Raw genomic sequence first — 24,370 nt, 5'->3', positions numbered from 1 at the left:
ATAGCCGTAAGCCGAGAGCCACCGCTTTATAACCGTACGGCGAGAACCACTGCACTATAATCGTAAGACGAGAGTCACCGCCCTTTAATCGTAAGGCGAGAACCACCGCCCTAGGATCGTAAAACGAGAGCCACCGCCCTTTAACCGTAAGGCGAAAGCCACTGCCCAATAACCGTCAGACGAAATCAACCGCTCTATAATCGTAAGGCGAGAGCCACCACCCTTTAACCGTAAGGCGAGAGCCACCGCTCTATAATCGTAAGTTGAGAGCCACCGCCCTATAATCGTAAGACGAGAGCCACCGCCCTATAACCGTAAGGCGAGAACCACTGCACTATAACCGTAAGACGAGAGCCACCGCCCTTTAATCGTAAGGTGAGAGCCACCGCCCTATAATCGTAAGACGAGAGCCACCGCCCTATAACCGTAAGGCGAGAACCACTGCACTATAACCGTAAGACGAGAGCCACCGCCCTTTAATCGTAAGGTGAGAGCCACCGCTCTATTACCGCAAGGCAAGAGCCACCGCCCTATGACTGTAAGGCGAGGGCCACTGTCCTATAATTGTAAGACGGGAGTCACCGCCTTATAATCGTTAATCGCGAGCCACTGCCCTCGAACCGTCAGAGGAGAGACCCCGCCCTATAATCGTAAGGCGAGAGCCACCGCCCTAGGATCATCAGGCGACAGCCACCATCCTAGAACCGTAAGACCAGAGTCACCGCCCTATAATCGTAAGGCGAGATCCACCGCCCAATAATCGTAAGGCGAGAGTCAACATCCTAGAACCGTAAGACGAGATCTAACATCCTGGAACGTAAGACGAGATCCACCGCCCTATAATCGTAAGGCGAGAGCCACCGCCCTGTAATCGTCAGGCGAGAGCCACCGCCCTATAACCGTAAGGCGAGAGCCACCGCCCTATAACCGTAAGGCGAGAGCCACCGCCCTATAATCGTAAGACGAGAGCCACCGCCTTTTAACCGTCAGGCGAGAGGCACTACCCTAAAACCGTAACACGAGAGCCACCGCCCTATAACCGTAAGACGAAAGCAACCGCCATATAACCGTAAGCCGAGAGCCACCGCTTTATAACCGTACGGCGAGAACCACTGCACTATAATCGTAAGGCGAGAGTCACCATCCTAGAACCGTAAGACGAGATCCATCGCCCTATAATCGTAAAGCGAGAGCCACCGCCCTATAATCGTAAGGCGAGAGCCACCGCCATAGGATCGTAAGGCGGAGCCACCATCCTAGAACCGTAAAACGAGAGCCAACACCCTATAATCGTAAGGCGAGAGCCACCACCCTTTAACCGTAAGGCGAGAGCCACCGCCCTAGGATCATCAGGCGACAGCCACCATCCTAGAACCGTAAGACCAGAGTCACCGCCCTATAATCGTAAGGCGAGATCCACCGCCCAATAATCGTAAGGCGAGAGTCAACATCCTAGAACCGTAAGACGAGATCTAACATCCTGGAACGTAAGACGAGATCCACCGCCCTATAATCGTAAGGCGAGAGCCACCGCCCTGTAATCGTTAGGCGAGAGCCACCGCCCTATAACCGTAAGGCGAGAGCCACCGCCCTATAACCGTAAGGCGAGAGCCACCGCCCTATAATCGTAAGACGAGAGCCACCGCCTTTTAACCGTCAGGCGAGAGGCACTACCCTAAAACCGTAACACGAGAGCCACCGCCCTATAACCGTAAGACGAAAGCAACCGCCATATAACCGTAAGCCGAGAGCCACCGCTTTATAACCGTACGGCGAGAACCACTGCACTATAATCGTAAGGCGAGAGTCACCATCCTAGAACCGTAAGACGAGATCCATCGCCCTATAATCGTAAAGCGAGAGCCACCGCCCTATAATCGTAAGGCAAGAGCCACCGCCATAGGATCGTAAGGCGGAGCCACCATCCTAGAACCGTAAAACGAGAGCCAACACCCTATAATCGTAAGGCGAAAGCCACTGCCCAATAACCGTCAGACGAAATCAACCGCTCTATAATCGTAAGGCGAGAGCCACCACCCTTTAACCGTAAGGCGAGGGCCACCGCTCTATAATCGTAAGTTGAGAGCCACCGCCCTATAATCGTAAGACGAGAGCCACCGCCCTATAACCGTAAGGCGAGAACCACTGCACTATAACCGTAAGACGAGAGCCACCGCCCTTTAATCGTAAGGTGAGAGCCACCGCTCTATTACCGCAAGGCAAGAGCCACCGCCCTATGACTGTAAGGCGAGGGCCACTGCCCTATAATTGTAAGACGGGAGTCACCGCCTTATAATCGTTAATCGCGAGCCACTGCCCTCGAACCGTCAGAGGAGAGACCCCGCCCTATAATCGTAAGGCGAGAGCCACCGCCCTAGGATCATCAGGCGACAGCCACCATCCTAGAACCGTAAGACCAGAGTCACCGCCCTATAATCGTAAGGCGAGATCCACCGCCCAATAATCGTAAGGCGAGAGCCAACATCCTTGAACCGTAAGACGAGATCTAACATCCCGGAACGTAAGACGAGATCCACCGCCCTATAATCGTAAGGCGAGAGCCACCGCCCTGTAATCGTCAGGCGAGAGCCACCGCCCTATAACCGTAAGGCGAGAGCCACCGCCCTATAACCGTAAGGCGAGAGCAACCGCCATATAACCGTAAGCCGAGAGCCACCGCTTTATAACCGTACGGCGAGAACCACTGCACTATAATCGTAAGGCGAGATCCACCGCCCAATAATCGTAAGGCGAGAGTCAACATCCTAGAACCGTAAGACGAGAGCCACCGCCGTATAACCGTAAGGCGAGAGCCAACACCCTATAATCGCATGGCGAGAGCCACCGCCCTAGGACCGTAAGACGATAGCCACCGCCCGATAATCGTAAGGCGAGAGCCACCGCCCTTTAACCGTAAGACGAGAGCCACCGCCCTATAACCGCAAGGTGAGAGCCACCGCCCTATGACTGTAAGGCGAGAGCCACGGCCCTATAACCGTAAGACGAGAGCAACCGCCCTATAATCGTAAGGCGAGAGCCACTGCTCTATAACCGTAAGACGAGAGCCACCGCCCTATAATCGTAAGGCGAGAGCCACCGCCCTTTAACCGTAAGGCGAAAGCCACCGCCAAATAACCGTAAGGCGAGAGCCACTGCCTTATAACCGTCAGACGAGAGCCACCGCCCTATAATCGTTAGGCGAGAGCCAACGCCCTATAACCGCAAGGCGACAGCCACCGCCCTACGACTGTAAGGCGAGAGCCACCGCCCTATAACCGTCAGGCGAGAGCAACCGCCCTAGAACCGTAAGGCGAGAGCCACCGCCCTATAACCGTAAGGCGAGAGCCAACGCCCTAGGACCGTAAGACGGAAGCCACCGCCCTATATTCGTAAGGCGAGAGCCACCATCCTAGAACCGTAAGACGAGAGCCACCGCCCTATAACCGTAAGGCGAGAGCCAACGCCCTAAAATGGCAAGGCGAGAGCCACCGCCCTTTAACCGTAAGATGAGAACCACCGCCCGATAATCGTAAGGCGAGAGCCACCGCCCTTTAACTGTAAGGCGAGAGCCACCGCCAAATAACCGTAAGGCGACAGCCACTGCCCTATCACTGTAAGACGAGAGCAACCGCCCTATAATCGTAAGGCGAGAGCCACCGCCCTATAACCGCAAGGTGAGAGCCACCGCCCTATGACTGTAAGGCGAGGGCCACCGCCCTATAACCGTAAGGCGAGAGCGACTGCCCTATAACCGTAAGACGAGAGCCACCGCCCTATAATCGCAAGGCGAGAGCCACTGCCCGATAACCGTAAGACGAGAGCCACCGCCCTATAATCGTAAGGCGAGAGCCACCGCCTTTTATCTGCAAGGCGAGACCCACCGCTAAATAACCGTAATGGGAGAGCCACTGCCCTATAACCATCAGACGAGAGCTACTGCCCTATAAACGTAAGGCGAGAGCTACCGCCCCATAACCGTAAGGCGAGAGCCACCGCCCTAGAACCGTAAGGCGAGAGCCACCGCCCTAGAACTGTATGGCCAGAGCCACCGTCACATGACCGTAACACGAGAGCCACTGCCCTATAACTGTAAGACGAGAGCCACCTCCATATAATCGTAAGGCGAGAGCCACTGCCCTATAACCGCAAGGCGAGAGCCACCGCCCTGTAACCGTAAGGCGAGAGCCACCACCCTAGAACCGTAAGGCGAAAGCCACCGCCCTATAACCGTTAGGCGAGAGCCACCGCCCTTTAACCGTAGGGCGAGAGCCACCGCCAAATAACCGTAACACGAGAGCCACTGACCTTTAACCGTAAGACGAGAGCAACCGCCCGATAATCGTAAGGCGAGAGCCACCGCCCTTTAACCGTAGGGCGAGAGCCACCGCCAAATAACCGTAATGCGAGAGCCACTGCCTTATAACCGTAAGACGAGAGCCACCGCCCTATAATCGTAAGGCGAGAGCCACCGCCCTATAACCGCAAGGCGAGAGCCACCGCCCTATGACTGTAGGACGAGAGCCACCGCCCTGTAACCGTAAGGCGAGAACCACCGCCCTAGAACCGTAAGGCGAGAGCCAACGCCATCTATCCGTAAGGCGAGAGCCACCGCCCTATAATCGTAAGGCGAGAGCCACCAACCTAGGATCGTAATGTGAGAGCCACCGCCCTAGGACCGTAAGACGAAAGCCACCGCCCTATAATCGTAAGGCGAGAGCCACCATCCTAGAACCGTAAGACGAGAGCCACCGCCCTATAACCGTAAGGCGAGAGCCAACGCCCTATAATCACAAGGCGAGAGCCACTGCCCTAGGACCGTAAGACGAGAGCCACCGTCCGATAATCGTAAGGCGAGAGCCACCGCCCTTTAACCGTAAGACGAGAGCCACCGCCCTATAATCGTAAGGCTAGAGCCACTGCCCTTTAACCGTAAGACGAGAGCCACCGCCCTATAATCGTAAGGCGAGAGCCACTGCCCTATAACCGTAAGACGAGAGCCACCGCCCTATAATCGTAAGGCGAGAGCCACCGCCCTTTAACCGTAAGGCGAGAGCCACCGCCAAAGAACCGTAAGGCGAGAGCCACTGCCCTATAACCGTAAGACGAGAGCCACCGCCCTATAACCGTAAGGCGAGAGCCACCGCCCTATAACCGTAAGGCGACAGCCACCGCCCTAGAACCGTAAGGCGAGAGCCACCGCCCTAGAACTGTATGACCAGAGCCACCGTCACATGACCGTAACACGAGAGTCACTGCCCTATAACCGTAAGACGAGAGCCACCGCCCGATAATCGTAAGGAGAGAGCCATCGCCCTTTAACCGTAAGGCGAAAGCCAACGCCAAATAACCGTAAGGCGAGAGCCACTGCCTTATAACCGTAAGACGAGAGCCACCGCCCTATAATCGTTAGGCGAGAGCCAACGCCCTATAACCGCAAGGCGAGAGCCACCGCCCTATGACTGTAAGGCGAGAGCCACCGCCCTATAACCGTAAGGCGAGAGCAACCGCCCTAGAACCGTAAGGCGAGAGCCACCGCCCTATAACCGTAAGGCGAGAGCCAACGCCCTAGTACCGTAAGACGAAAGCCACCGCCCTATATTCGTAAGGCGAGAGCCACCATCCTAGAACCGTAAGACGAGAGCCACCGCCCTATAACCGTAAGGCGAGAGCCAACGCCCTAAAATGGCAAGGCGAGAGCCACCGCCCTAGGACCGTAAGATGAGAGCCACCGCCCGATAATCGTAAGGCGAGAACCACGCCCTTTAACTGTAAGTCGAGAGCCACCGCCAAATTACCGTAAGGCGACAGCCACTGCCCTATCACTGTAAGACGAGAGCCACCGCCCTATAATCGTAAGGCGAGAGCCACCGCCCTATAACCGCAAGGTTAGAGCCACCGCCCTATGACTGTAAGGCGAGGGCCACCGCCCTATAACCGTAAGGCGAGAGCGACTGCCCTATAACCGTAAGACGAGAGCCACCGCCCTATAATCGTAAGGCGAGAGCCACTGCCCTATAACCGTAAGACGAGAGCCACCGCCCTATAATCGTAAGGCGAGAGCCACCGCCCTTTAACTGCAAGGCGAGACCCACCGCCAAATAACCGTAATGGGAGAGCCACTGCCCTATAACCATCAGACGAGAGCTACTGCCCTATAAACGTAAGGCGAGAGCTGCCGCCCTATAACCGTAAGGCGAGAGCCACCGCGCTAGAACCGTAAGGCGAGAGCCACCGCCCTAGAACTGTATGGCCAGAGCCACCGTCACATGACCGTAACACGAGAGCCACTGCCCTATAACCGTAAGACGAGAGCCACCGCCCGATAATCGTAAGGCGAGAACAACTGCCTTATAACCGTAAGACGAGAGCCACCGCCCTATAATCGTAAGGCGAGAGCCACTGCCCTATAACCGCAAGGCGAGAGCCACCGCCCTATGACTGTAAGGCGAGAGCCACCGCCCTGTAACCGTAAGGCGAGAGCCACCACCCTAGAACCGTAAGGCGAAAGCCACCGCCCTATAACCGTTAGGCGAGAGCCATTGTATCATCCCCCGATTTCCTCATGACGCCATCTACCGACCGGCGAGATCACCCCGTCCTTCCTTTCTCTCATTCTCCCTTATTCTCACCCCTTATCTACATCGCTGTTCTTTACTCCGCTTTACGCTTCATGCCTTCTCTCAGTACTGGTACCTTACCCCTCTTTGTTGTGCGAACTGTTTTCTCTCTACACGTGCACTCGTCATACCTCTTCCTCTCTCTACATACTCGACATCTCTCCGCCGTCCGTCCGACTCCACGCTTCTGTATCTTAACTGGTTTACTGGCTTAATTAGGGCCCACGTCCTACATGGGCGTTCTCCAGCGCAAGATCCATCCCCCTCTTCTCGCACTCTCGGCTAGCGCCAGCTCTCTTCCACCTCCGGTCCTACCTACTTCTTTGTGTCGATCACATATTTCCTGCTGCCCACTCCTTGTATGGCGGACCGCTCTCTCAGCTCTGAGATGTCGATCACCCAGCGCCTCTCAGTGCCGATAGTCTGTAAGGTGAGAGGCACCATCCTAGAACCGTAAGGCGAGAGCCAACGCCCTATAACCGTTAGGCGAGAGCCAACGCCATCTAACCGTAAGGCGAGAGCCAACGCGCTAGGATCGTAAGGTGAGAGCCACCACCCTAGGATCGTAAGACAGAGCAACCGCCCTATGACTGTAAGGTGGGAGCCACCATCCTAGAACCGTAAGACGAGAGCCAACGTCCTATAACCGTAAGCGAGAGCCAACGCCCTATAATCGCAAGGCGAGAGCCACCGCCCTCGGACCGTAAGACGAGAGCCACCGCCCGATAATCGTAAGGCGAGAGCCACCGCCAAATAACCGTAAGGCGACAGCCACTGCCCTATCACTGTAAGACGAGAGCCACCGCCCTATAATCGTAAGGCGAGAGCCACCACCCTATAACCGCAAGGTGAGAGCCACCGCCCTATGACTGTAAGGCGAGAGCCACCGCCCTATAACCGTAAGGCGAGAACCACTGCCCTATAACCGTAAGACGAGAGCCACCGCCCTATAATCGTAAGGCGAGAGCCACCGCCCTTTAACCGTAAGGCGAGAGCCACCACCCTAGAACCGTAAGGCGAAAGCCACCGCCCTATAACCGTTAGGCGAGAGCCAACGCCATCTAACCGTAAGGCGAGAGCCACCGCCCTATAATCATAAGGCGAGAGCCACCGCCCTAGGATCGTAAGACGAAAGCAACCGCCCTATGTCTGTAAGGTGAGAGCCACCACCCTATAACCGTAATGCGAAAGCCACTGCCCTATAACCATAAGACGAGAGCTACTGCCCTATAATCGTAAGGCGAGAGCCACCGCCCTATAACCGTAAGGCGAGAGCCACCGCCCTAGAACCGTAAGGCGAGAGCCACCGCCCTAGAACTGTATGGCCAGAGCCACCGTCACATGACCGTAACACGAGAGCCACTGCCCTATAACCGTAAGACGAGAGCCACCGCCCGATAATCGTAAGGCGAGAGCCACCGCCCTTTAACCGTAAGGCGAGAGCCACCGCCAAATAACCGTAATGCGAGAGCCACTGCCTTATAACCGTAAGACGAGAGCCACCGCCCTATAATCGTAAGGCGAGAGCCACCGCCCTATAACCGCAAGGCGAGAGCCACCGCCTTATGACTGTAAGACGAGAGCCACCGCCCTGTAACCGTAAGGCGAGAACCACCGCCCTAGAACCGTAAGGCGTGAGCCACCGCCCTATAATCGTAAGGCGAGAGCCACCGCCCTTTAACCATAAGGCGAGAGCCACCGCCAAATAACCGTAATGCGAGAGCCACCGCCCTATAATCGTAAGGCGAGAGCCACCGCCCTAGGATCGTAATGTGAGAGCCACCGCCCTAGGACCGTAAGACGAAAGCCACCGCCCTATAATAGTAAGGCGAGAGCCACCATACTATAATCGTAAGGCGAGAGCCACCACCCTGTAACCGTAAGGCGAGAGCCACCGCCATATAACCGTAGGGCGAGAGCCACCGCCCTAGAACCGTAAGGCGAGAGCCACCGCCCTAGAACTGTATGGCCAGAGCCACCGTCACATGACCGTAACACGAGAGCCACTGCCCTATAACAGTAAGACGAGAGCCACCGCCCGATAATCGTAAGGCGAGAGCCACCGCCCTTTAACCGTAAGGCGAGAGCCACCGCCAAATAACCGTAATGCGAGAGCCACTGCCTTATAACCGTTAGACGAGAGCCACCGCCCTATAATCGTAAGGCGAGAGCCACCGCCCTATAACCGCAAGGCGAGAGCCACCGCCTTATGACTGTAAGACGAGAGCCACCGCCCTGTAACCGTAAGGCGAGAACCACCGCCCTAGAACCGTAAGGCGTGAGCCACCGCCCTATAATCGTAAGGCGAGAGCCACCGCCTTAGGATCGTAATGTGAGAGCCACCGCCCTAGGACCGTAAGACGAAAGCCACCGCCCTATAATTGTAAGACGAGAGCCATCGTCCTAGAACCGTAAGACGAGAGCCACCGCCCTATAACCGTAAGGCGAGAGCCAACGCCCTATAATCACAAGGCGAGAGCCACTGCCCTAGGACCGTAAGACGAGAGCCGCCGTCCGATAATCGTAAGGCGAGAGCCACCGCCCTTTAACCGTAAGACGAGAGCCACCGCCCTATAATCGTAAGGCTAGAGCCACTGCCCTTTAACCGTAAGACGAGAGCCACCGCCCTATAATCGTAAGGCGAGAGCCACCGCCCTTTAACTGCAAGGCGAGACCCACCGCCATATAACCGTAAGGCGAGAGCCACCGCCCTATAATCGTAAGGCGAGAGCCACCGCCCTATAATCGTAAGGTGAGAGCCACCGCCCTAGGACCGTAAGACGAAACCCACCGCCCTATAATCGTAAGGCGAGAGCCACTGCCCTATAACCGTAAGACGAGAGTCACCACCCTATAAATTTAAATCTTATAATAAAAAAAATGAGTTCGACACTGATTATAAGCGCTATTCTTGATATATACGAAATTATCAAACTGTCAATGTTGTCACACTGACGAGGGATTTTTTTTGAATTTTCGAAAATGCTACACACAACATAACAGTCCAGGATTTATATAAAATAGTGAAAAATCGAGATTATGAACATGGTTTAGGTTGTGTAGGCCTAGTAGATTTTATTTTATTTTATTTTTGTTTTGTTAGCAATTATGTCAAAGGCCTACCTTACTCCTAAATCGAGCCCATGTTAAATTAAATCATCGTCGGCTAAATTAACGACACTGATATGACCGGTTAGATGGGAATCTGTTTCGAACGAAATATCCTTGGAATCATTTTCACCTTCTATCATGATGACTTTTATTTAGAATGTAAGAGCTGATATTCTACCGAAATAACGTAAATCAAGACGATCAAAAACATATGTGTTTTTGAGGAATCGGGTCTATCCAGTTATACCCGTTCAACGCCGCATCACTTCAAAATGATAACCGTATATCATTGCGCAGAAAAACGGTTTTAAAGCCAAATTTGTGCCAAAACCATTGTATGTCATTGCTATTGATAACGACACGAGGGACTATATCATTTCTTTTGAAAATTTCGTCTGTTCCGATATTTGAACTTGATGACGTCAGTGACAGGATAAGCGGTAGATTTAAATACGTCTAAAGTTACAGTAAATAAATAATAAAAAGAATCTTAATGAATGTAAACATACGTATTGAACTGTTGTAATTAAACAGTCGTTATAATTTGGGTGACAGATTAATGTTTCATGTCGTCCTGCGACATTCTATATGTCTGTCACCCGACTTGTATTCATGTCGACTGTATATTACTATTTGGTAACAGTTCAATACTTAACCATTTCGTTAAATGAAACAGCGGTACATTCACATTAAACGTATCATCCAATTTCATACTTAGATGCTGTAACCCTGTCTGGGTCACCTGAGTACGCTGTCCCTGGGACTAAGTTTACACTGACGTGTGATGTACCAGATGAGGCCATTCTTGTCCAGTTTTACCGCCGTCCTAACGTCACTACTACAGTAGGTAGTATACAAGTATATGGTGACCAATGTTACAACTTCAAAGTCTACCCAGCCGTCCTCTGTACACCGGATGTCTGTTCCTGTGTGACGTCTGGAGTAACCCGTGGTACAGTGTTCCGGTGGATCATACAGCCACAGACGGGAGACCATGGATCTGTGTGGTACTGTACACGTTACAACCTTAACCTAACTAACCAGATACTGGACAGTGATGACTATACACTCACTGTAGCAGGTAAGTGTTAAATATGATAACGTGAACCTGTTTACAGATATAATCATACTATTAGATGTGTAACAATTCTAAATGCTCTTTTATTAGTATTTTATATGGTTTATGTATTATATTAACATAGATAAAAGTATTTGGGGCAAACTTTAAAATCAGTATTTTATTTAATTAAAATTTCATAAACGATCAGTGTTCAGCAAACACATTGTTCCATATTCTTTCTTTGTTATACATGATCTATAACCAAGAAAACCAATATGAATGTTCTTCACCGGCATAATCCGGTTTTGGATGGTCAATAATTAATAAAAACCGGTAGTTTGTAGAGATGAAACAAATTGGACCAAACAAAAAACAAAACCTAACAGTTGCAAACAATATATGAATTGTTGGGTTGTTGGGTAGCTGATCGTCTACCTCCTTAGTCAAATGGAGACAAGTTCAGACTACCTAAATGATTATGATTACTTGTTTCAACACGACACGTCAGCTTAGTATAAACGTTGGATATTCTTTTACTATTTTTCACAATATATTTGTGAATTGATACCCGGGAATCCCAGTTTACGAAAATATGAATTTAACCGAGAGTTTTGGTTTCGGTAGTGCTAAACTGCTTATCAAGTAATAAGTATACGTCTGATAAATACTTGATATGGTGTCTTATATAATTGACCAGGATCATTAGAAGGTATCGTCGTACATCCGTACGATTTTGTAGCGACGGTACGTACAGCTATACGTCATGGTGATATATCGACACCTGGTTCAGTGTATGGGTGTTCCGTTTATAAAACAAACTTTGTCTATTGCACAGCTGGTCCTGGAAGTTATATAGCCCTATCACCGCTGGATACTACCTACATCAATACTATTTTTTGTCAACAGTCGATATGAAAAATTTGTAAGCATCAATCACTGTCAGGACATCATCTTTGCTTATCTCATCTGTTATACCTCAAATTTTTAGAATGCCCCGGTTCCTCCATAACTCTGTCCCCGTCCGACACTACCTACACCAGGACAGAGGGGGACACGTTACCGGACATCACCTGTACAGCAGACTGTAGACCTGGTTGTACCTTTGTCTGGACACGACCGGACAACACCAACTTTACTGTCTCACCTGTGTTGTCACTGGGACAACTGGACCGATCAGAACACGGGACGTACAGATGTACTGCTAGGAATATTGTCGGGGAGTCGACTGTAATAACCAGTGTTACTATACAGTGTAAGTAGCTGGGAATGTTGTCGGGGAGTCGACTATAATAACCAGTGTTACTGTACAGTGTAAGTAAATGGGAATGTTGTCGGGGAGTCGACTATAATAACCAGTGTTACTGTACAGTGTAAGTAAATGGGAATGTTGTCGGGGAGTCGACTATAATAACAAGTGTTACTGTACAGTGTAAGTACTAAAGTATATTTTTGTTTATATATTGATTAAAGGAATATAAACTATCTGATTTATAATTATGTATTTTTGATTTACAATCCTGCCTTGAATGATATTGGTGTTAATCATAAGTCTACACATGCCAATGAACATCTACTATAATCGGAACTATACAGGACGAAAATCTTATAGCAAAAATGATGTACAGAAACTACTTTTCAAAACTGATTGGAAACTCTTTGGGGTCCTTCATAATCAACAGTCCTCTTATTCTACTTCAGGTTACAGTGTCGCTATACGACTGATTTTACAGTACTATGTCGTAATAGGGAGTTTAAAAAGATACTTTTGTAGAGAAATCCACCTGTAAAAATTTAATATATTTAGTACTTACAAGTAAAAATACAAGGATTGAAACTCTTTTTATGAATCAATAATCAAAACAAATTTGGCGCTTATGAATTGAATGGAAAACATTTTATAAATATGTAAGAAAGAAAACAGAATCTTGCGTATTGATATGTGAATGGTTTAGAACATGTAGACTGATCTGTAATCTTTAAAAACTACATATGGTAATACTAATTTGGAAAACCCCCCAAACAAAAAAACAAAAAACTGTTAACTTTTTAAACTTTCTATAAGATGAAGTGGTAGGTGTTTTTATGGATTCAAGTGAAGAACAAAGATATCTCCAGAAAATGTTTTAAATTTTCAGAGTTTTGTAATTTTGTTTTAAACAAATCCATCATCCTTAAACAATCGAATTCGACCTTCGATCTGATGACGCTGACCATTACATAAATTACGTTATTCTGACATTATCGCATTCATTATATAATAACAAATATTTAATGCGTTATAGTGGTGCATTGTAAACATAATAACTATTGACCGAGTGATCATTACCATTTCTCAATCAAAATCATCCCTCCCGAATTCGCTATATTGAAATGCAAAATTGCACAACTAAACCACAGCTCAATTCGATATCTAACGTTTGAAGACACGTTTGTGTTAACTCTTCTAATTTCAAATATGTAAAGTTAATCACATTATTTTTTGATGAAAACTTTTTGATGAAATTGTTTTGCGTGTTTACCTGTAATTCACAATTGGGAGATCTTTACAAATAATGAATTTCGACAGCTGACAGGCCAATAATAACGCACGGTATCATTTTGAATATATCTACGACAAATTAAGTGTAGCTATATTATATAAATACATCATCTTTTCTAGTTAAGTTGAGTATACTGGGACTTAAATTTCCATTCGAATACCTACGTTTTTTTCCAATTATTAGAAAATTACACTGTAGTGTTAATTGTTTCCAAAACAAATCAAAATATAGTTGATGCTCTAACAGATTAATATGTTCTATCAAATATTGAATTATTCTATAGTTATGATGGTAATTCAACGCCAAAACGAACTCGGTTCAAGCAAGATGTTGTTTTGCTCAATTAATATGTGTTTTAAAGAGATTAAAATGTCAACAGCAGATCATCGTAAATGTTAAAAATTGAATAAATACAAAATTTGAGTTTACATTTTCCAGATGGACCTGGAGACAGTATTGTATTTGATCCACCACAAGACAGTGTAGACATTATTGAGAATCAGACCATCTCAGATGTCAGGTGTTCCGCCGACTGTAGACCAGCGTGTACCTACACCTGGTCTAGATCAGGTACAGATTACACAAACCCACTGAGTCTGTCTGTGGCCACGAGGACCAACGCCGGACAATACACGTGTACAGCCAGAAACACTGTCAGTCAGGGAACAAAGACTTGGAACCTTATTGTCAGATGTAAGATGCGTGAATTTTCGTTGAGGGTTATAAACAAAATCATATAATAAAAAAACTTTACAGTAACTTTTATTTTTTATGAATTTTTTGTAAGACATTCTGCAATTTAATTTTCTCAAGTCTATCTAACTTAAGGTTCTAAATATGTATCATCTGCATGCAGAACATATATTCATGTTAATTTTTCTTCCCTTCTTCGATGACATAGGTGAAATATGTTTCTGTTTATCGTGTATGGTTGACGACCTTCCTTGTTTTTGTGTACATTGCATGGTTAGTATAAATAGGTATTTTTGACAGTTTGATTACGTTGAAATTTAATGTATAGAGAAACATCATGTCTATATTTCAGTTCCACCACGAATTCTCAGTCTAGATTACACTGACGGTGATTCTGACGTGACTGAAAATGGACCTAAGTCACTGGTGTGTTCGGTGGAGAGTTTCCCTCCGTCCACAATACAGTGGTTCTATAAAGCCAACAACACAGTTCTACTGACCACCCCAGACGTCCTGGAGAGTACCTACACCCTGACTAACGCTGACTGTCTGGACACCGGACTCTACACCTGTTCTGTCAGAAACAGTGTCTCTAACACAGCGGTCACCAGGGATATACCGATCAACGTTCTGTGTAAGTTTTCGTTTTATACCTATGTATCGTTTTATAGTTTAATATCGCACAAAATAAATTGCAATTTAAATGATTCATTTCATATCCCGACGAATATTGGAAGGGCTAGGGCATGTCCGGGATTTTTTATCCGGAGGTCTCCTATATTTTTCAGCGGATCTGTTTGATGTTTGATATATTTAACATCATGATATGCAGTTGTTTTTCGTGGAGTGGGTCATCTTTACGATTCCTGTGATATGATCTTATATGAAGCTATTTCCCTTTGTTTATTTCTGTATGGATTGATCTTTTTAGTATATACTCTCCCGAATTGTTCAACCATTATCTTTTAAAGTCTGTATATAATAATAAAATTTTGTATTTCCGTTCGACATGGGACAGACGTATATTGTTCCTTCCTGTGATTGTTTTTGTCATTGTAGTTCAAATGTAATTGTGGAATGCTTTACTAATGTATATTTGTTATGCTACAATGTGATACCTAAGGAATGATTGTCAAATTTGTTGCTCTTTGGACTGATGAAGAAAAGTGAAATTCGTGCAAATGAAGTGAACAGCTAAGCGGTTCATGTACCAAATAATATCCAGTATCTATTTCTAGACAGCTATCTCAGCTATCGACAGTAGTTGCTATCGGGACTATCAGTGTTCTGACAGATCATTTGATTATAAACTATCTGCACTAAAACTGGCATTTTTATTGTGTTGATATACTTGTATAACAATTTTACACAATTTACAAAATGAAAATGTATTCAAGTCTCTGGCGTTACAAAGCTAGATCGACAATGCAATTTCCAAATGAGCTTTATTAATATTATCCTAATGCGGAAACCTTACTTACTTATCACCTGGATTATATGCTACATGTGAAGTTTGGAGAATCTTGTTTTATCATGTAATTCTTAATAGTAAAAAATCCTTACTAATTAGTTCACTTTTTGACTTGTGATTTGATATAAACTTATTTTCAATGATTCAAGCGATGCATATCGTAAAAAGATAGGCATTTCCTGATCTGTTTAAAAACAGGCAAAACATCGTCTTAAACCAATTCAAACTGATATATATATAGAGGTTACACAACGAGTGGTTTTTGGATATGGAATGCATTTCACACGAGTAAGTTATTTCTTAAAAGTTACAAAAGACACAAGCTTTAGCGAGTGTCTTTTGCAACTTTAAAAAAAATACTTACGAGTGTGAAATACATTCCATATCCAACAATCACGAGTCGTGTAACCTGTTTCTACCATAATAATATCGCCTTGAATCAAAGCCAAAGGAAAACGTGGCCAAGTATAATTTCGCGTATACAAATTAAGTGTACCGGTTACGTCCGGGACCCGGTGATGTGACGTCATTCGATTATTGATGACGTCAATAACAACTGAAGCTTGGGTCAAAGTTCGAATTCTTGACCAATCAAAAGAGGTATATGACATATATTTATCCAACAGTCGGCACATTTATAAAATGGCTTGAGAGTGGAATAACACGGCGTATTGTGGTAGAAATCAATATATACGTATACAATCGAATTCGTTCATAGCAAAGGTATACAGACAGGTAAAAAGAACTAGTTATCGATATGACCAACATTGGTACATACCTCGCGAGAAGGTATGGCTTTATAACTAATGTAATACATACGAGATATATTTTGATATCAAACACACAACATGTGTCGCTTATCGTGAAATGTTCGTATATCAAAATTACTTACTTAAAATACATTTGTTTCGCGATATGCAAATTCCATTAGTCCTATCAAAAGTATAGATACTCCTTTCATTCAGAGGTCCATTGCAGACATAGTTTCCGACAAGAATGAATATTTACCTGTAACATGTATTTATATATTTGTGTTGTAGGTGAACCACGTCGAGTCGCGAGAAATGAAACTGACCAAAAGTATAATTTAGAAACAGGTGATATTTTAGTCATGAATGCATTGTTCTTCTCGAATCCGGAGCCAACTTTTTCTTGGTCCTTCCAAGCATCACCGGACACAGTTGTTACACATTTAGTCGACGGAACAGACAATTTTGCTATCCGTAATACCTTTGTGATGATGAACCTGTCTGCCGTATCGGTTGGGACACGTACAGATATACGGGAGACCTGGTATGGAGTCTACAGTGTAACGGCGACGAACAGTCAGGGCAGTAACACGTTCAGTTTTATAGTGGAAGGAAAAGGTAAATAATCATTATCATTTTTCGATTTTACGTTTCTGATCTTTATATATTCTCTCAGTAGTGTTATTCTACCCGTGTATATTACACGATGCATAATTGGTGTCATTATTACATATGAATATGGAAAATATATCCATAACAATATGATATATTACCTACGAGGAGACTTTCAATGCGTATAAATCAACGATATATTTATATAAACGATATGGTTGATATTGTGTTATCACATGTATTTCTTCAACACTATTTTAAATGAACTGTTTTTATTTTTGAAGAAATATATCGATGTATTAATGGCTAAAGTAACCACGTGACTTTGGAATAACTATATCTTGTTTTAATACTGTAGACATGCCGAAACTACCGAAGAGTTTATCAGTCAGCTGTGGAAATCCCCATTCCGTCGAAGTGATGTGGACAAATGGTGGAAACACCGAGTACTTTCGTGTTTTATACAGCACCGACAACTTCCTACAGTCAGTTATAGATCCAGCGACGATCTACAAACAGATGGACGGAAATGACGTGTACAGTGTAACAATCGACAAACTAGATGGAGGACAGCTGTACTTCTTTAAGGTTGTAGCATACAACTCGGACGGTAACATCACATCACTTGCGTCTTCAGGATGTAGAGTTCAAGAAGGTATGGTGTTACAATCATCGAGATTCTTATCAATTAGAATGTATATTGTGTATATTTTAACATTCATCATTATAGTCTGCAATGCATAGTGATCAGGTAATAGTACTAAGTCGTCTTATTGTGATGATACGGTTATGCCATTAACTGTTTACATTATAATGATAAAGTAATGACATTAACTGTTCATAATGTAATGATAAGATAATTACATTAACTGTTAACATTGTAATGGTGAGGTAATGCCATTAGCTGTTTACACTATATGATACGGTTATGCCATTAACTGTTGACATTGTTATGATATCATATGTCATTAACTGTTTATATTGTAATGATAAAGTAATGCCATTAACTGTTTTCATTGTAATGATAATGTAATGAAATTAACTATTTACATTGTAATGATAAAGTTATGCCATTAACTGTTCATATTGTAATGATAAAATAATTACATTAACTGTTAACATTGTAATGGTGAGGTAATGTCATTAGCTGTTTACAATATATGATACGGTTATGCCATTAACTGTTGACATTGTTATGATATCATATGTCATTAACTGTTTACATTGTAATGATAAAGTAATGACATTAACTGTTTACATTGTAATGATAATGTAATGACATTAACTATTTGCATATTAACTGTTTACATTGTAATGATAAGGTAATGACATTAACCGTTTACATTGTAATGATAAGGCAATGACATTAACTGTTTACATTGTAATGATAAGGCAATGGCATTAACTGTTTACATTGTAATGATAAGGTAATGACATTAACTGATTTTTTTTCTATTAATACATTAAGTTTGAATTACTGTTTAATTGCTTGGATTATCTTACATATCAGTTTACAGAACGTTTTTTTCTCCATTTAGATACATGTATGGCCTGTAGCCCTAACAGCCTTTACTTGACAGGAGTTGTACTGACGTGTATAGGCGGCCTAATGATCATGATAAATTTGGGACTTGGAATCTTCATCACTCGTACGTATATATTTTGATTATAACAATCTGTTAGCTCTTTTTTTTTTTATCTCGTTATGGCTATTTTTAGTGAAATATTTTGCGTCTTGATGGAAATTATTAACTCTGTTTGATTCACAGGAAAAGGGCGTCTGCCATTTCGGTAAGTAAGCATTATAAATTCCGTGGTAATTTATCAAGATGTTTTATAATTTCATGTGTCTGCATGTTCATGAATTACCCGTTTATATAGGTATGTGCAGATATAGATATACACATGGTTATATGCTGTTAATAAATTTGAATACTATTTTCTTTACAGTTCAAGCAAATTTCAGCAATGCAAGAACCAGGGATTCGATAAAGTGCAATTTTCAGGGCGAGGTATTTTGATAGAATGGTAGAAGAAGAAATGATACATTTTCATAAAATCCACCAGAAAAAAAAAGAAGAGAAAAACACTACTGTTCCTATAAACTGTTTGTTTCATTAAATATTTAAGTTTTCTATTCTGCTCTGGAGGTGAAATAGGTGACTATACAAACTTCGCAAAATACAAAGCAGTTGTAAAATGAGCAAAATAGTTTTATGAACATGTTTGAACCAAATTGAAAGTATAAGAACTTTTTTCATAAATCGTTGCGTTGTTAGAATCCTGACGATAGGAAACCGTTGCATGGACTTTGTTAGTACTTGTTTTGTAATTAAACATGTTGTTGTTATAACTATAAATGTGTGATTAGGATATTCTTGTTTCTCATTCAACAGCAACGATTACGCAAGAAGGCGAAAGGTAAACATTTTATAAAATATTTGAAATAGGACATAACTGACAGCTTCATCGTGGGTTATTTGTATGTAAAGCTAATCCATCAATCACCAGTTTCTTTGTGAGTTAATTGTACGCAAAGCTAAGCCACCAATTTCAATTATTTATATTGTTTAGAAAAAAATCCATATATATGTAATAGGGATTCTCTAACACAAAAAAGGGCGTGTGCATTGTTTGTTACTATTCCTTATTTACATTTCCACAAACATAACTTCCCTCATTGACATTTAAATTGATGACGACACTCATATTTCACTTTACTCAAAATATACATTGACAGGGCATGATTAACTGAAGCTAAGGGATGTTCGATGGATATTTTCTTTTATTATATCCTGCATGTTTTTCAATGTTAACTTCTTCCCAAAGAAATAAACATGTTGTGTCGGAATATATTGATATTTTTACTACACACAGATCGTACCAGGAACTTGATACAAGCCAGGTAGCCAAAGCCTCTGTATATTCTGAAATAAGAACACAAGAAATTGGAGGTAAAATAAACTTTGTTAATTTTCATCTTTGTTTCCGCACATTCCTAGGATAACGCACGCGCAATGTGTTTAATTTCTGGTCGAGATCGCGCGAATGTTCCCGACATACTGGTTACTTATCTACGCTTCTTAAGATATATTCCCCTGACCGGACGTTTGGTGTAAAAAAAACGCCATTATGTTTGTGTGAAACAAATGCTCAAGTAATATTCAATGTTGTCTATGAAGCAGGAGACGCTTACTAGAAACCGGGTATTATTATCCTTTAATAGGGATCCACGCAACTCTATAGTTATTGTTCTTATTTCGTCATTCTTCTATCAATTTTGAGAAAGAATTTTGATTCCCCTTGGATGTCAGTATTTTCTTTTGTTTTGAAACTGGCTCCGAATTAGATGTAGTTCCCATTTTTTTAAACCAGAAGTGAACTGGTGTTATACACTTCAGTAATTAAATCGTTTAAAAGATTATGTTTCACACAAGTTTAAAGTAGTAAGGGATTCAAAATAGTTTATTTTTGTATTCGTCGTGTTTAAATGTACCGTAATTGATCTCATTTTTTTCTTGAATAATGTACTTGTAGGTGAGAATGATGATGAAGCCAATCAGAGGTAAGTATAACTACATTTAGTATGCTAAAATGGTTTTACGACCGCTTTGATACCGATTTCATCAGTTTTCTAGTAAGCATTACAAGTGAAAATTGCTGATTACAGCTTTTGATATAAAATAACAATCTTATTCTAAATTGTGTGGGCACTTTTTTCCAACAATATGAAACAATGTTCTTTACTTTCTAACACGATGTTCAACCTTTCTTAGCAGTAACTACGAGTCGTTGGAAGGACAGTCCAAACCAAACGTCTATGAGGAGCTACAGACCGCTTCATCTGGTAAGTTGCTACAATCGATTAAATTTCCAATATTTCCAATATACGTTACTTAAAATATAACATAAAATCATGATATGATACTTCATTAGCGGTACATTTTCCTTTCTTAGAAACAACTACTATTGCTTATTTTGGTCAGTTACAACTTTGAAACCAACCTAAAGAAAAAAATGTAAGAAAAGAAAAAAAACTACAAAAATGTCATACTCAAGGATAAATGTTGTTTTTTTTCAGGTAGCAGCGGTTTATACACTAATACCACAATAACAAAGGGCACTGCTTAACATGACGTATAAAACGTCATTGGGAAGATTTACTATGCTTGCTGGGAATGTACACAGGCACAAACGCAAAAGATGTAATGAGAAGCCGATAATCTCCTAGGCATTGATTTGTTTTTATTTGACGGAAGAGTTTGGTGTTGTCATTTTGTGAGTCGTTGCGACCAGGAAACACATTTCCGCTTATTTCAGTATACTTCATAATCCCGGGATCGTTCGTGTAATGTGAGAACAGGAAGTATGTAAATGAGCTAAAAGCGTGCAACTGAAGTAACTAGTCTCATGAAAATTCATATACAATTTTGCTGATTTCTCATAAACTTATGTCTTATATTATCCTACATTAATCAATGCATGTGTACAATATATCTCGATTGTGATAATAACAATTCAAGCAAGATATAACGGAAAGTTTTATCCTGACATCGGACATTTAAAATTTACGAAATGCATCATATCACTTAGAGAAACATGTCATCGGTAATGCAGCGTCAATAACTGTTTAATTGTAAACGGATTTTAAGACATAAATATATGTAAAACTTCTTTGTGACATCATATTTATGTTACTAGCGAATAAAGCGGTACACAACAGGTTTTCCTGCGCAGATTCCTTACCTATTGTATTCCTGTCGCACACAAAGAGATTTTAGAAGTCTGTTTCTTCACTACTGTTTTCGAAAAATAACTAAAAATATAGAAAAGTCCACACTATTTACATACAGAGTTGCTGCAGTAGCGTTAAATATAGGGTTTTATGAACCTGATTTCATATAGAAGTTAGCATTGTGCTGAGGTTTATATGGCTGCCATGTATTATGTAATTGATACCTTATTCACATCCAAAATCATAGTTTGTATAACAGACTACGGTAATGTACAATTCGAGACGCATTGGATTTATACACGTACATTTATATATTGTTTGGGATATATTATATATATATTTCTTTTAAATTTCATCATTCGAACATAACTTGCTCTCCAACAGAGGATGATATTTTTATGAGATCTGTTTTCTTCTATATATTTTATTGTTTAAAGTTTAATATGAGATACTTGTACTCAACCATTTTTTTTTCAAACATCCACAAATCTTAATAATATAATACATTTTTATTTCTGATTTCCTATTGCATATATAAAGTTCAAGTTAATGGCTAAAATGATATCTGTTCAAACCATATCACAATCATTCTTTTCACATAATCTCACAACTTGCGTTTTTAGCATTAAAACTTATAACATCATACCCTACTCCTCTCGTGAACTTATCAGACATCATAGAAACATAGTATACAGTTATTGAAGTCGTATAAATGCCATGTTGTTTAGAGATAGTATTTGTTTACTTCATTTATAAAGTCTTTATGAGTCATATTGTTTATAATGTGTAGCATAACTCGTGATTATGACTAAAGAAAGACAACTCTTACGAAACGTTAACCTTAAGGTCACAGGTCAAACAGCTTGTAAACGACATGTGATGATATTTATTACTTAATTTTCCATGGCGAATACACTTCATGTTTCTTTAGTAAAATGCGTCCCTTTTAAAACGATGTTGTGGAGTTACCTTCCAATCAAAGAACCATTAGTTTGTTGATGTGGATTATATTAATTATGTACAAGTGTCAACTTGAATGATCTACCTTCTCCCAGTTTTAAAAACATGTTTTGATATAATAATTCTTATTTTTGCTGTGCTTTACATCGTATTTTTTTCTAAGTAAAGTGTATGGCAATACTTTTTGTTCTGTTTGCAAGGTATAACCTTCATTATTTCCAATAATTATGTTCTCGCAGTTAAAGAAAATCGTTTCCGTATAATTGTTACAATCGATTAAAAATCCTATATTGCTTATATACGCTACTTAAAATAGAACATAAAATCATGATATCAAAACTTCACTAGCGGTTCGTTTTCCTTTCTTAGAAATAACTGCTATTGTTTATTTCTATAATTACCAATTTTGAGACCAATCTGAAAAAAAATGTACGTAAAAGAAAAAACTAGCAAAAACGTCATAATCTAGGATGAATGTTTTTCATGTAGCAGCGGTTTATACACGAATACCACAATAATGTCATACGTTTGTTTCTGATTCCCTATTGCATATATAAAATATAAGTTAATGGCTTAAAAATGATATATGCTCAAAGCGTATCACAATCATTTCTTTTTACATAGTTGTCACAACTTGTATTTTAAACATTACAATGTAAAACTTTCAAACATTATACCAAACTCCTCTTAAGAACTTATCAGAAATAATCGAAATTTATTTTTAAATCTTAGTATGAAATATTCATTCTGAAGACTTATACATGTCATGTTATTAACAGATAGTTGTTGCTGCTTCATCTATAAAGGTTAAAACATTTGGATTTTGAACACTTACATGTTGTTTATAATTCCGTATTTACATCCTGTAAACCAGAGTACGTGTTGTTGTGATCATTGGTCCATATTGTTTATCCGGGGTATTCCCGTTGGGGAATCCTTTCCTGTTGTTTTTGACGACGTTTCTGATTGGCTAATGTTCGTGGTATGTGTTTATTTATAATCACATTACCTGTACATTACTCTCAGGTATCGGTCTATCTTAGGACAAACTGCACGTATTTCGAGGCATACAATTATATTTAGTTATATAGCTGGGAATTTTAGTATTATACAACAGTCTGGTAAAGGCTTACATGTAGCTGGCCGGCTCGTCTCTCTCTTTCATATAGTCAGGTATGTAATATATTTCGGACTTAGACCTCAAAATTATCCAGGGTTGGGTGGTATTTTTCTCTCAATTATAGGCATGATATAGTCAGTAATTCCGTTGTTATTTTTCGGATGGTCTTTTCCCGTTGTAGGCATGTTATAGCTGTGGCATTTTTGTGTACATTTATCCCCAGGGAGGGACAGGGGTTGATATTTTTTCATCCGAGATATGAGCCGGACGCACGGTTGGGTTGCGTAAGCATAATATTGTGTGTATACTCAATCACCATGTTTCACCTTCTCATCACTTCTACATTCTAAATATAATAAAAATGTTGAACTATAAAGGCTGTGTTGTCATTTCATTGATCTGTAGTCAGCTATAACGGTCGAGAATGAACCACAGCGTTGACGAACTTAAATCACTATATACGAGGATACACTCGTGTCATGTTTATTGATTGTGTAACATAGCACTGATTTTGAATAAAGAGAGACAACTCTTACGAACCGTTAACCTTAAAGGTCACAGGTCAAACATATTGTAGACGACATCTTGTTAAGATATTTTATTTATTGCTTTATTTCCATGGCAAATAGATTCCACGTTTCTTTAGTAAAATACGTCTTTGTTTTGAAGATATGTTACTAAGTTCGAGATTAACTTAGTATT

At 42.3% G+C, this 24,370-nt stretch overlaps 1 protein-coding gene across 1 annotated transcript; it reads left to right on the top strand.

The window, feature by feature from the left end:
- The first annotated feature begins 12,057 nt into the window (after window positions 1-12,057).
- LOC117340952 lies at window positions 12,058-24,044 on the top strand. Its single transcript, XM_033902748.1, has 13 exons — window positions 12,058-12,099; window positions 13,767-14,021; window positions 14,374-14,655; window positions 16,533-16,859; window positions 17,212-17,508; window positions 18,392-18,502; window positions 18,623-18,644; window positions 18,804-18,865; window positions 19,250-19,274; window positions 19,731-19,807; window positions 20,391-20,418; window positions 20,630-20,700; window positions 20,935-24,044. Exons 4-13 carry the CDS (start codon window positions 16,604-16,606, stop codon window positions 20,982-20,984), a joined length of 999 nt encoding a protein of 332 aa, XP_033758639.1. The 5' UTR covers window positions 12,058-12,099; window positions 13,767-14,021; window positions 14,374-14,655; window positions 16,533-16,603; the 3' UTR covers window positions 20,985-24,044.
- The last annotated feature ends 326 nt before the right edge of the window (window positions 24,045-24,370 follow it).

The sequence above is a fragment of the Pecten maximus genome, chromosome 13, assembly GCF_902652985.1.
Source record: "Pecten maximus chromosome 13, xPecMax1.1, whole genome shotgun sequence".
Taxonomy (NCBI): Eukaryota; Metazoa; Mollusca; class Bivalvia; order Pectinida; family Pectinidae; genus Pecten; species Pecten maximus.
Note: the sequence above shows the minus strand (reverse complement) of the source record. Positions and strands in the feature narration are given on the sequence as shown.